The 12017-nt window shown below is 35.7% G+C and overlaps 1 protein-coding gene across 1 annotated transcript; it reads left to right on the forward strand.

Moving 5' to 3' along the window:
* The first annotated feature begins 229 nt into the window (after positions 1 to 229).
* LOC107759017 (serine/threonine-protein phosphatase PP1 isozyme 3-like) lies at positions 230 to 7538 on the forward strand. The gene is made up of 4 exons (XM_016576875.2): positions 230 to 601; positions 5690 to 6249; positions 6328 to 6531; positions 7287 to 7538. Exons 1-3 carry the CDS (start codon positions 424 to 426, stop codon positions 6502 to 6504), a joined length of 915 nt encoding a protein of 304 aa, XP_016432361.1. The 5' UTR covers positions 230 to 423; the 3' UTR covers positions 6505 to 6531; positions 7287 to 7538.
* Positions 7539 to 12017: the final 4479 nt, after the last annotated feature.

Raw genomic sequence — 12017 nt, forward strand, 5'->3', positions numbered from 1 at the left:
ATCTTTGTTTTAAGACAAGGAAAAAGAAGAAGAATAGAAGCAGCACCAAAGAAGCAAACGGCATAGAAAGCAGCAGCAGGGAAGAAATGTGAAGCTACCTAAATATTGAGTATTAGTTAATTTGTTTAAAAAAAAAAAATAGGTACATTCTAAACGGGGCAATCACGTGAACTTTTTTGAAAATACGGAGGAATGAATAAAAGGGAAAAAAATGGACTGAACTTCGCCACATTGGAGTGACAGCCGTCAAGTCAAATTTGGATTGAGCAAACAAAAAGAAAAATCAAAAAGTCGTGGTAGTAATTTTTGGCGTCCTCCTTTCCCAGCATTCGCTTTCCCTTTCACAGTAGAAAAATCAACCAATTCATACATACATATTACAGAGAGAGAGACCCAGAAAAAAGGGGGATACCCACTTTCTCAATGGACACTGCAGCAGCTGATAGGATCATTGAAAAGCTAATAGAAGTCCGATCATCGAAGCCTGGAAAGTTGGTGCAGCTGTCCGAGTCTGAAATCAAGCAACTGTGTGTTGCCTCTCGTGATATCTTCCTCAAACAGCCCAATCTCCTTGAACTTGAAGCACCCATCAAAATTTGCGGTACTAACTATTCCCTTTAACCACTATATATTGGAACTCTATGCATTTCTAGGGGAGATATCGTTTAACCCTTGCTCTGTTTAACTTTTTGATATCTTGTAAAGAAAAAAAAATTGCCCCGTTTTACTTTTGTATCAACTGACTGGCTGGATACACCTTTTTGTTTGTTTTTGTTTGTCTCTATTGAGTTTTTGCTATATGGTTGCTCGAAGTTTCTCGCTAAGTGCTTGGTAGGTTTAGAACTGAGAACCTTGTTCTATAATCCCTTTGATCCCGTTAACTTTAGAGGGGACAATGAAACTGAAAGGTTGTCAGTCTAGGCAATCGGCAATCCATATATTGTTTGGAGGAATTTCTGTTGTGAATTAATGAAATTATGAAGTCCTTTTGTGTCATAGTGGCTGCCCTAGTATTTTTTTCTTTTATTTTGTATTTTCTAATGTTTGATGTTTGTCTGTCTGTATATCCGTGACTTCTTGAAATATGCTACATGCTTAGTCTGGTGAAACGTGAAGACAACAGTCTTCACTTGAATCCCGCAGAGTCTGATTTACCCTAAATATTTTGAGTAAAAGGAGATTCATCAGAGAAAGTTCTGGTCAACTCTGCAGCTCTGCTGTGTTTGAAATGTTGCATGTTTATATCGTACTAATGCAAAACGACGTATTAAGAAAATATTATGCAGATTGCACAATGGGTTTGCTCTGGCCTAAGGTTTAGGACGTCGTTTCTAGAATATTGAGGTTTCAAAGTGATGTTGTACGAGTTCGAATAAAACTATAATGGTTTACTTTGAAGAAAAACCACCACCTCTGAAGCTGACTTCCTCTAGGGATTTGGGGCCTCTGGCAATCCAAGTGAAGAATAATGTTATAATACGATGAAAAGATCCACTATCTACGTTAAGTATACCTTCCACTGGAGGGTGATCCATTGCCACTGCTATAAGTCCTCGCTGTTTACCTCTGCTCTTTTTCATCAGGAGATTTCCTTATTTGGCTACTTCCCTTTTTTCATCAGAAGTAGGTTACCATTTTCTAATCAACAGCTCATCATCTTTTTATCAGTTGCCATTCTGTGTCCTATTTGTTATTTAGACGCGTTAGGGGAACAAAACTAAGGCAGTTATCATGGTATCATGCCTTTTTTGTTCTTCTCTGTTGCTACACATTTGTTTTTTGGGTTGGAAGCAGTATACTATTCTTAACTTGTACGGGTTTCAGTTTTGACTTCATAGACCTCTTTCTATTCAATATTTTTAAGAGACATGTTGAAGCAGCTTTTGTATGTGCAGGGATTACTCCTTCAGTTAGATTAGAGATGTTGCCTTAACTCCATTCGTCAAATATGAAGTCATTGGTTAAAGTTGCATTTAACTAGGGGCGTCACTGCTTTATCGAAAAACAAGGGGTGTCACTGTTGTTTTGAAAAAGATGCTTATTTTTTGGTTAATATATTGCATATAACTAATATTAGATTTTTCCGAACCATCCCAATTTTCTTAGTTTTACGGTGTTATCTGTTAGGTTCAGTTACTTTGCAGTGCTTACGTTTTAAAAAAGACGCATAAGAATATTTACTAGGATGCCTCATTTGTCATGTAAAATAAGAAAATTTAACTTAACACGAAAAATTATAAAACTCTCACTACATTTTGCATTACCGATAAAAAAAAAGTCTTCACTATTAAAACAAGAAAACTAGTAAGTGATTCCTTATCCAAAAAAAAAAAGCAAGTGATATTTATATTAAAAGTAGAAGACCAGATGAGCAAGAGCAACAATAACTTTTCTCTGCCGTCATCAGAAATGTCATTTGAAAGCTTTGACTTCTGTTAGTTGGCATTAAACTTTGGCGTCTGTTAGTTGTTGAAGCCAGGGATGATACTGGATCACCAATAGAGGTAGATGCCAACTTGGGACCAAGTTGCGATCCCTTTGTTCTGTTGCAGGTTAAGCCATGTAACTGGCTTTTGCAGCAGTTTTCACTTGATATCATCCTCAGCATGGAGACAAGGGTGAACAGTGACCATAGTTTCTGGCAAAACCGAATGGGGATGCTGATTGATTCTTGTGCTCTCCAACCCTTGAGGAGTAAAGTTCAATTGATACCTTGTCAAAAATCACTAAAGATATCAATTGTTGCACCAGATTCTGGCGAACTGGAACCTAATATGATACCTCAAGTTAGTAATTTTCATGAATATAGCCAAAGTAATAAAAAGAACAAAAGATGATACATTTGACAAAATTAATAAGAAAAATAATAGAATGTAGATGTGGTAATTTACCAGATTTATCTTGTAATACAGAGAAAGAAGGTGGAGAAAATGCTCGCACCAGTGGTTGTCTAGATGTCTCCTGTAGGACGAGGATGGGATTTCCTCCCAAGTTCTGTGTCTGAGCGAGCTTGTGCATCTTGAGTGCATGGCTCAATTGTATTGAGGGTGCTTTGAGTTGTTTTTAATCGTCTCGTGTTGTCTACTGAAGGAATCTGCCTTTTTATGTCCATTTGAAATCTTAGGGTGGTTCATCTGGATTGGTTACTTAGGGTGGTTCTCTGAATTGTGCCATTTGTAGTTAACATTTCTCCAAAAGAAATGGCTAGTCAAGCACTCATTCCTTTTATTGTGACAGTTGTCAATTGACACGAGGCTAAGATTGGCATAGGGACGGGTATGGTATTATTGCCAAGTGGAATTAACGCAGGTAAACTGACAGTGTTGAATCTTTATGTAATGCTCGAGCTCTCCTATTCTCAACCCAGGAAGTTGAGGAAGATGTTCATTGTTGTGCCTTGACTTTTACCAAATTTTTTTCATAGATAATTTCTTTAACCAATGTTCAATGGATGAACTGCTCTTCTTTAAAACTTCAAGATGATTCGACTCAGCCTTTAGAGGCTCATATATCGACAACAATTTACTAGATTGTTACATAAAATATGATATATCAAGACAAAGGAAAACTAAATTAGGTGGGTTAATAAAAAGGAACTAAAACGAATTAACTTCATTTTCTTATGGGTACCACATGCAGTGCATTTATTATGTCTTGTCTATTGCTTTTCCATAACTCCAAATTTTTGGTTGACTCCCTTGCTAGTTGCAAATTAACACAATATTATCTGCAAATAGCATGCGCCGCAGAACCTCGTCCTCTATTTTATTGGTTAGCTCCTATCTAATTAGGGTAAAACAAGTATGAGTTGACGGCAGATTTGGGTGTGAACTCGTGTTATGGGGCATGTCCTGCATCTCCTCCCACTTTTCTTGTGAGTGCTCATTTGTACATATCCTTTATATTCTGAAAGGAATTCATTTCTTCTCAGATATCCACCAAGGAATTTTTCTTGACACGCCGTCTTATGCTTTCTCTACATCACTAAATATTATGTCAGTAGCTTCCTATTACTATAAATTTCCATAATTATTTTTAGTGAAAATGTAGACATAAATCTATTGTGGTTCTTCATCACCTTTGTAGTGTCCCCAAGTTTATGCTCATCATCCAAGTCTGTCATATAACTCATAATTTTAATACCATAGTAGTTTGTGCGACTTTGAATATCTTTTTTGTTCTTATTAATCAAAAAGTAGGTACTCTTCCTCCAACCTTTGGGCCTCTTTCCTTTTTTGATGAAGTAAGGGATATCATTAATGGCATCAAGTAGATGCAATTAGTACAAACCTTTGGGCCTCTTTCCTCTCCTTGATAAACTTTGAATAGTTTGGTTAGTGATGGTACTCTAACTAAGCTAAGACACATCCAAATCTCTATGATACCCTATGGACCATAGGCTTTTCTCCCTTACATTTTCTCTGCTACTCCTTTACTTGAGCAGACCTAATTCCCAGCAATCTAATGGATATATGTGTGTGTGTGTGTGAGAGAGAGAGAGAGAGAGAGAGAGAGAGAGAGAGAGAGAGAGATTGAATCAACGGACCAAATGACAATTTTGGTCCACAATTTGCATGGAGAAGACCATCACAGTCAATTGCTACGTAAATAACCTACCGTATGCAATATGGTAGTGCAGTTTTTGATATTGTTGTTACTTGTTACCCAACAAATAAAATGGGGTCTACTCTTTAATCAGGATTGATCAGCTTGGTGCTACATATAGTATACGTGGAGCCTGCAGCAGTTTGTTGGAAGGACCCATCGATGGAGCTGCTATAATAAAGTAGAGAATGAGTGACACAACACTTGCACAATAACTTGGTCTGACAATGTGAACTTGTCCCAAAGGAAGAGGGGTTTTTTATTATTTATTTTTTTTTGGGGGGGGGGGGGGGGGGAAAAGATGCCATGGGAATCGGCATGCTAGAGGAGATGTGTTTTAATCTAAGTTGCTCGGACACGGGTGCGGATCTAGAGGTCGGATCCTTCGAGATGTAAATTCTAAGATTTGGGGATACGGGTGCGGGGATCCGGCTACAAATAAAATATAAAAATATCTCTAAATTATGAGAAATTTTGAGAAATACTTATGTATAGCTTGTAAAGTGTGGATGTCTTTTTTATTCTCAAGTTGTAGATAAGTAAAGGATTGATTTCCTAGATAATATATGCTATTTTCTTCTCTAGTTTTGGTTCTGATTTCGGGAATCAAATTGTATCTCGTCTCAAATTTTTTCGTCCGTTGTGGTCAAAGTACCAAAAATTGTTTGACCAGATCTGGTACGAATCCCATACTCACACCCATACTAGTGTCGTGTCGACACGGGTGCGGCACCTAAACTGTCGTGTCGGAGCAACTTAGGTTTTAATACAGTGTTTGGAGACGAGTTATGATTCAACTATATAAGAAGCCAGTGCGTAAGTATGTGAAAGTGTCTGATGTGGAGATATGCAAATTCTTGATTGTTAAATTGACTGAACTACTTGAGCTAGGTAAATCACATATACTCCAATGTAATGAAGTAATAGAACGGAAAAGTTGTGCCCTTTTAATTTATAATGAACCAGATTTAGTTATTTAATACAGTCAAGGGTAAGCTAACTTTTTCCTTTTTCTCACTTCAGTTTCCTTCTGTGTTATTTCCTCCTTGCTCATATACATGTTTTTTTCTTTTTCTTGTTTCAGGTGACATTCATGGGCAGTACAGTGACCTGTTGAGGCTTTTCGAATATGGTGGTTTTCCTCCGAAGGCTAACTACTTATTTTTAGGTGATTATGTAGATCGTGGCAGGCAGAGCTTGGAAACAATATGCCTCTTGCTTGCCTACAAGATTAAGTATCCTGAGAACTTTTTTCTGCTTAGAGGAAACCATGAATGTGCTTCAATAAATAGGATATATGGGTTCTATGACGAATGTAAGCGCCGGTTCAACGTGAAACTGTGGAAATCCTTTACGGACTGTTTCAATTGTCTTCCTGTGGCAGCACTTATTGATGAGAAGATACTATGCATGCATGGGGGTCTCTCGCCTGATCTTTCTAGCTTGGATCAGATAAGAAACTTACCACGTCCAACTTCCATCCCCGATACCGGTTTGCTTTGTGATTTACTTTGGTCAGATCCTGGTAAAGATGTGAAGGGGTGGGGGATGAACGATAGAGGAGTTTCATACACCTTTGGCCCTGATAAAGTTTCTGAGTTTTTGTCAAAGCATGACTTGGACCTTGTCTGTCGTGCCCATCAGGTAAAGGAACCCTGTTTTCTTTGTCCTGCTGTGCTTCTCCTCTGAGTTTATTGATTTGCATCTTTTTTTTTTTTGCAGGTCGTGGAAGATGGTTATGAATTCTTTGCTGAGAGGCAGCTTGTCACCATTTTTTCAGCGCCCAACTACTGTGGAGAGTTTGACAATGCCGGTGCTATGATGAGTGTTGATGAAAACTTGTTGTGCTCTTTCCAAATTCTTAAGCCAGCTGAGAAGAAAAATAAGTTTATGATGTGATCAAAGATGCTTCCTACTTTTACAGAGGTAACTCTCTTCCCTGTCCTTGTCATAATGACTGCTGACTTGAATATAAATGTTCTCTTGTTTAGTATTTACTCAATGATGTCTACACGTTCTAGTGGTGGGGAGAGGAGGTACCAGTTAAAATGCTTTTTAAAATCCATCTCTGCGACATTTGTATTTCAAGAGTTGCCACAATTCTAAGCCTATAACAATACTTGGAGTATTTCAGTGATTTTTCTGGGGGAGGAGATCTTTTTCAAACTTGAAAGGATGTAGTTGGATTATAAATATCAAAAGAATAGCCTTTATTTGAAAACATGCTTGATATCTAGTAAGCATCCAATTAACCAAATGTTGGTTTGGTATTCAGCACTAGCCAGAAATGAGTATTTCCTTCACGCTTATGGTAAAAAATTAATGGAAGTTTTAAGATTTTAAAGTTCTATAATGTGGATCAGTTGATTAGACAAATTAATTGGGCTGGCACAATGAATTGGTTGATTCAGTTTATATTAGACACTAAATTTCTGCTGTTTCGTTCTAGCTAGCTTCAGTTTATGTATTTTACTTCTTTTAAAACAGGTTTCTGGCTCTATATGTTTTTTAGCTGTCGAGTTCTTTCTCCTTTGCTCGTTTTGTTCCGTTTCCATTATGTTGTTCATTCATTCCTTGTATTCTCTTATCTGCTCCTCTTGTTTTTCCTTTCCTGGCCCAGTTTGTTTTGCCTCAGGTCGACCCTTTCCTCTAGCGCTAACATGTCCTTTTAACTCTTGCAGAGTAATTTGCTGTGAAGCAGAGGTCATGATATCGTCTGCCTTCAAAGGTTGTTGAAGGAGCAAAGACTGCCGTGCTTGGTGCTTATTCCAGTTAGTTTGTTACTGTGAACTGGGTATGAGCACCGGCAGGAAGGCATTGTAGAACCTCTATATTTGTTCTGGCACAAAACAGTCTAACATGTACTAAATATATTATTGAGAAATTTTATTTGCACTTGGATGGATAGAAGACTAGACATTTGTGTACGGAAACCAACATCTCTTTTGCCAAACTCCAGTAAGATGGGGACCTAGGGACAACTGAGAGATCGCGTATTAAGGTGCTGACACACATATTAGGTCTATTACGTTGATGTTTAAGATGCGAAGGAAATGTCTACTCTTTTGGTTGATCAAAATGATTTTAGATTCAGCTGCTGCTTGGCCTCAGGCAGTTGGGAAATTTTGTGGCCATAGTTTTGCTAACAGATAGTGCTTTCTCATTATAGTTCCATTCTTGTGCAACGGGGGGAGATGCTTCAATTCTATCGTATTTCTTTCTTTTTTAATCAGTTGATTTGTGCCCGGAAGAATATTAAAAATCCACCATGCTTCTTTTTATTTTCCCCATATCTCAATAAGCTTGTTCGAGTCGGTTATATGAATCTTCATATCCATTTCATCCCATTTGGATCTGGATCATCGCAGTACTCGATGATTTAGCTTGTCTAACATTAGTAGTTCCTTACGTATCCCTCTAACATATTAATCTCAAACAAACAAGATTTCGCTGTTAAAGTCTGATCCCTCCCAGAATATATTGAAGTGCGTGCAGTTGGCTGGCTGGTCATTTATTGCAAAACAGTGTGGACTTGGGCAATTCTCCTTACCTTCATTGGACCATGGCGGCTAGCCTTGTGCCCTCCTTCCCTCATTGCAAGATTGTGCCATCTAAGCAAAACTCTAGACCAACTTTCGATGTAGAAGTTCAAACCATCCCAATATCTGTTTCTGTAGTGTCATAACGAATCCAGATTATACGGCACTAGTTATGCAATATACGATCAACTATATGCCTACTTTAGTGTAAGATAATCTCGTAGGCCAACTGTATTAGCCTGTTTGGCCAAGTTTTTCCAATCCTAGAAGCATTTTTTTTTCCTTCAAAAAAAGTGTTTTTTTTTAAAGTTGAAGTGTTTGGCGAAACTTTTGGAAGAAAAAACGGGTGATAAACGCTCCATGCATAATATGAAAATGTAGGGAGATAAGGGGTCACTTTGGCGTATTCCCCTTGTTGGTGTGAAATACAATGTTAGGTGACCATTTAGTAGGATAGATATGGTAGTGTTACTGATGCAAGACATAATCAGGTTTATTAATTGAATCAGGAAGTTAAAGAAATGCAAAGTTTCTTTAATGAAACTCCATTCCATTTTATCAAAGGCTTTTTTCATACCCCTTGACTTCTTGATTAGTTTATTTCTTTATGTTTTGACTCTCCTTAATGAAAATCCTAGCTCCGCCACTGGATGCAAGACATAATCATGTTTATTAATTGAATTGGGAAGTTAAAGAAATGCAAAGTTTCTTTAATGAAACTTCATTTCATTTTATTAAAAACTTTTTCCAGATCTAGTTTCAGTAAGAAATTAGCTTGTTTACCTTTTTACGAAAGGGGTGTAGAATTTCTTGGACTATGATAGTATTGTCCGACGTGCGTCGCCGTTTTAAGAAAGCCGATTGTTCAGGCCTTATTATTTTTATTATAATAGGTTTGAATCTATTAACTATTATTTTAGTAATTATTTTATAGATAGTATTGCAAAGGCCAATTTGGCCGTTATTGAGTAATGTAGGATGGATGTTTGACCTTGGGGATGAGACACAGATAGGTCTTATTTATTTGTGATGGTATATGTTGATTAGTGAATACTTTATTACAAAAGGAGACGACGGAATGGGCAATTTGGGGCCAGTAGGTTTGATAGAAGTAAAGGTGTAAGCCGTCTGGCCCCCCGGAGCTTTGAGTGGTTGAAATGAGGTTACTGCCTGAAATATTTCCGTTGTGGTAATGGCACGAGTCAGATTGGATTGATCCGTAGTAGTGGAGTGTATTATAGGGAGATGTGGTGCAGGATTTTGTGGAAAGGTTGTGAGTTGAAATAAATAAATCTATATATATATATATATATATATATATATATATATATATATATATATATATATATATATATATATAAGAGAGCAAAAAAATGCTGATGTGGCACCTCTTACAGACTAGGAAATGTATTTATCTAATTTCTCAATTTTTTGAGTTTTTGTTCCATTTATATATTATATATCAAAATACCATGAAGGCATGACTCTTCATTAAACATTATCCTTTCGTATGGGTTACAAACCTTATCATTTTATATCAGTTGCAAAACTTTATGTGCTATATTAAAAAACGGAAAAGACATATCTCTTGATTAAACATTATAAATTACATTTCAGTTACAAACATTTTCATCTCCTCTAACTGCTCCTCTTCCGATCCTATAAATTCACCTTTGTTGGTGACTATTTTTGCGGATGGCCGATGTTCAACTATGTAGGATACAGTAATTTCTTCTATTTCATTAAGCTTTGATTTGCTGATTGAATTTGTCATCAACGTAATTTCTTTTTCTTTTCATTTACATAGTTCATTTGCTTTTTAGATTGGCATGTAGTTACATTGTAAAGTTTAACAATCTTTATAGAAGAAAAAAGGTTGTATTTTTGTTATTTGTATTTCTCTGGTTTTAGGAATGATTCAAATCTTGAGAGTTCCATTAGCACCATTGGGTTCTCATTGTCCCTAAATGTCTCATTTAGTAGTGTTTCAGGAGTATATGGATAACAATTGTCTTCTTTATATCTTGATAATTCAAACAATTGAACATAATAGGAAAACCATTAACTTTCATATTGTAGGAAAATCATTAGTTAGAAAAATTCAGGTTTTATTGTAGGAGACTTTGTTTTTCAGATTTATATAAATCTACTTGGTAATAAAAAATCTATTAACAGAAAAAGGGGTTAGGTTGGGTGAGGTTGTAGACTAGCAACTAGTAACCTTTGTTTTCTCTTTTTAAGCTTTCTCATTTCTCTCTTGCTTTCTTTTCTTGTGTCTTAGAATAGGGAAAAGCGATAAAAGTAGAAAGTTCCATTTTTTTAAGGAATTCTTTTAAAAATATGTACCTACTTAAATTAAAGAATGATATGTACGTAAATAAGTGTAGACACTTATACTATACAAAGAAATAATCCAAAGAATTAGTTATATGAGAAATAAATATAATATTTTAATAAAATAAAGATAGATTCTAAAAAATCATTAAAAATATTGAAATCAATGGAAACAATATTTTAGTAATTTTTCTCGAAACAAAATAAAATATCGATAACTACAGGTCTCAAAAAATTTGATAATATTTTTTTTCTTATATTCAGATGATAGAAAAAAATGATCCTTCCATAATTAATAAAGTGACTCATACACCATTCTATGATAATAAAACTTTTTGTACAATTTACTTAACCAAATTCACTTTTGATATAATAAATGTGTAAAAAGTTTTATTTTTTAAAATACAGCTAAAGTTTTTATATGGTAATTTATTTATAAAAAGTTATTTTTAAATTAATATCTTTACAACTGCGCGAAGCACGGTCAATTCACTAGTTTTGATAATAATGGTGGATCATTTCATTGACTTGTGATTGTTCAAGAATCCAATTATCACATGTATCCTTGAGAGATGTTATGTCATTTCTTATCCTTCTTTGAAGAGTAGTGAGATGTTAAAATCGGGTGTTCGCATCTCCTTGTTCAAGCCAATTTATCCGCAATTTTAATCGCCAAAAGTCTTCTTCAACTCGTAGCAGTTCATTATAATTATTAATAAGATCGACTACCAGGTATTAAAGAAAGGTGCTTGTCGGGTAACTAGGGGAGGATTGAATACCAGAAATTCTGACTAATAAGTTTTTTTTTTCTTCCAAAAGTATTACCAAAAGTAGATTGATTCCATTCCTGAACGTCTTCTGTGAAATCTTTTATTGTTTGTAGTAAACCCTTATTAGGAGACCAGTTATGAGTAATTATGGAAGAAAATTTTGGATGTGAGATCCATATTATATCGAATCTAAGAAAATATTTCGGTGGAATGTGTGTTTTAATTTAATTAACAATGGACAATAATCGGAGTGTGTTCTAGGTAGATGTTGTACATTTTCTTCTGGAAATAAGTTGATCCAGTTATAATTTCAAACAAACCTATCCAATCGTTCTAATATCCTACTTGCTAGATAACGTTTGTTGGTCCAGGTATAGCGACTTTATTTGTAACCTAAGTTCAATAACTAACAATAATTAAAGCATTGAAGGAATATATCGCATCTATTATTGCTAATAGGGTTGCCTCCAAATTTCTCCGTTCCTCGTACTACTTCATTTAAATCCCCTCCAATTAACTAAGGCATGTTAATAGTGTCATGCAAGGTCATTAGGTTAGACCACAAATTTGAACGTGCATGTAAATCATTTTTTGCATATACTATTGAAAATAACCAAGTAGTAGGGTTTGGTGGTACCTGGACTATGGAATGAAATTGCTTGAGATATGAACGCAATTTGATCTAGTTGTAAGAGATCCTCATGCCATGGTAATGCAATACCTCCGGACTGTCCTTCTGCCGGTACATGTACCATGTTAGTAAAACCAA

The sequence above is a fragment of the Nicotiana tabacum genome, chromosome 4 (assembly GCF_000715075.1).
Source record: "Nicotiana tabacum cultivar K326 chromosome 4, ASM71507v2, whole genome shotgun sequence".
Lineage (NCBI taxonomy): Eukaryota > Viridiplantae > Streptophyta > Magnoliopsida > Solanales > Solanaceae > Nicotiana > Nicotiana tabacum.

What these genes read in the sequence shown, in the direction of transcription:
- LOC107759017 (XM_016576875.2), top strand. Translation starts at nt 424, where the DNA reads ATGGACACTGCAGCAGCTGATAGGATCATTGAAAAGCTAATAGAAGTC. An exon ending in AGCACCCATCAAAATTTGCG is followed by an intron (nt 602 to 5,689) that starts GTACTAACTATT and finishes TTCTTGTTTCAG; the next exon opens with GTGACATTCATGGGCAGTAC. An exon ending in TTGTCTGTCGTGCCCATCAG is followed by an intron (nt 6,250 to 6,327) that starts GTAAAGGAACCC and finishes TTTTTTTTGCAG; the next exon opens with GTCGTGGAAGATGGTTATGA.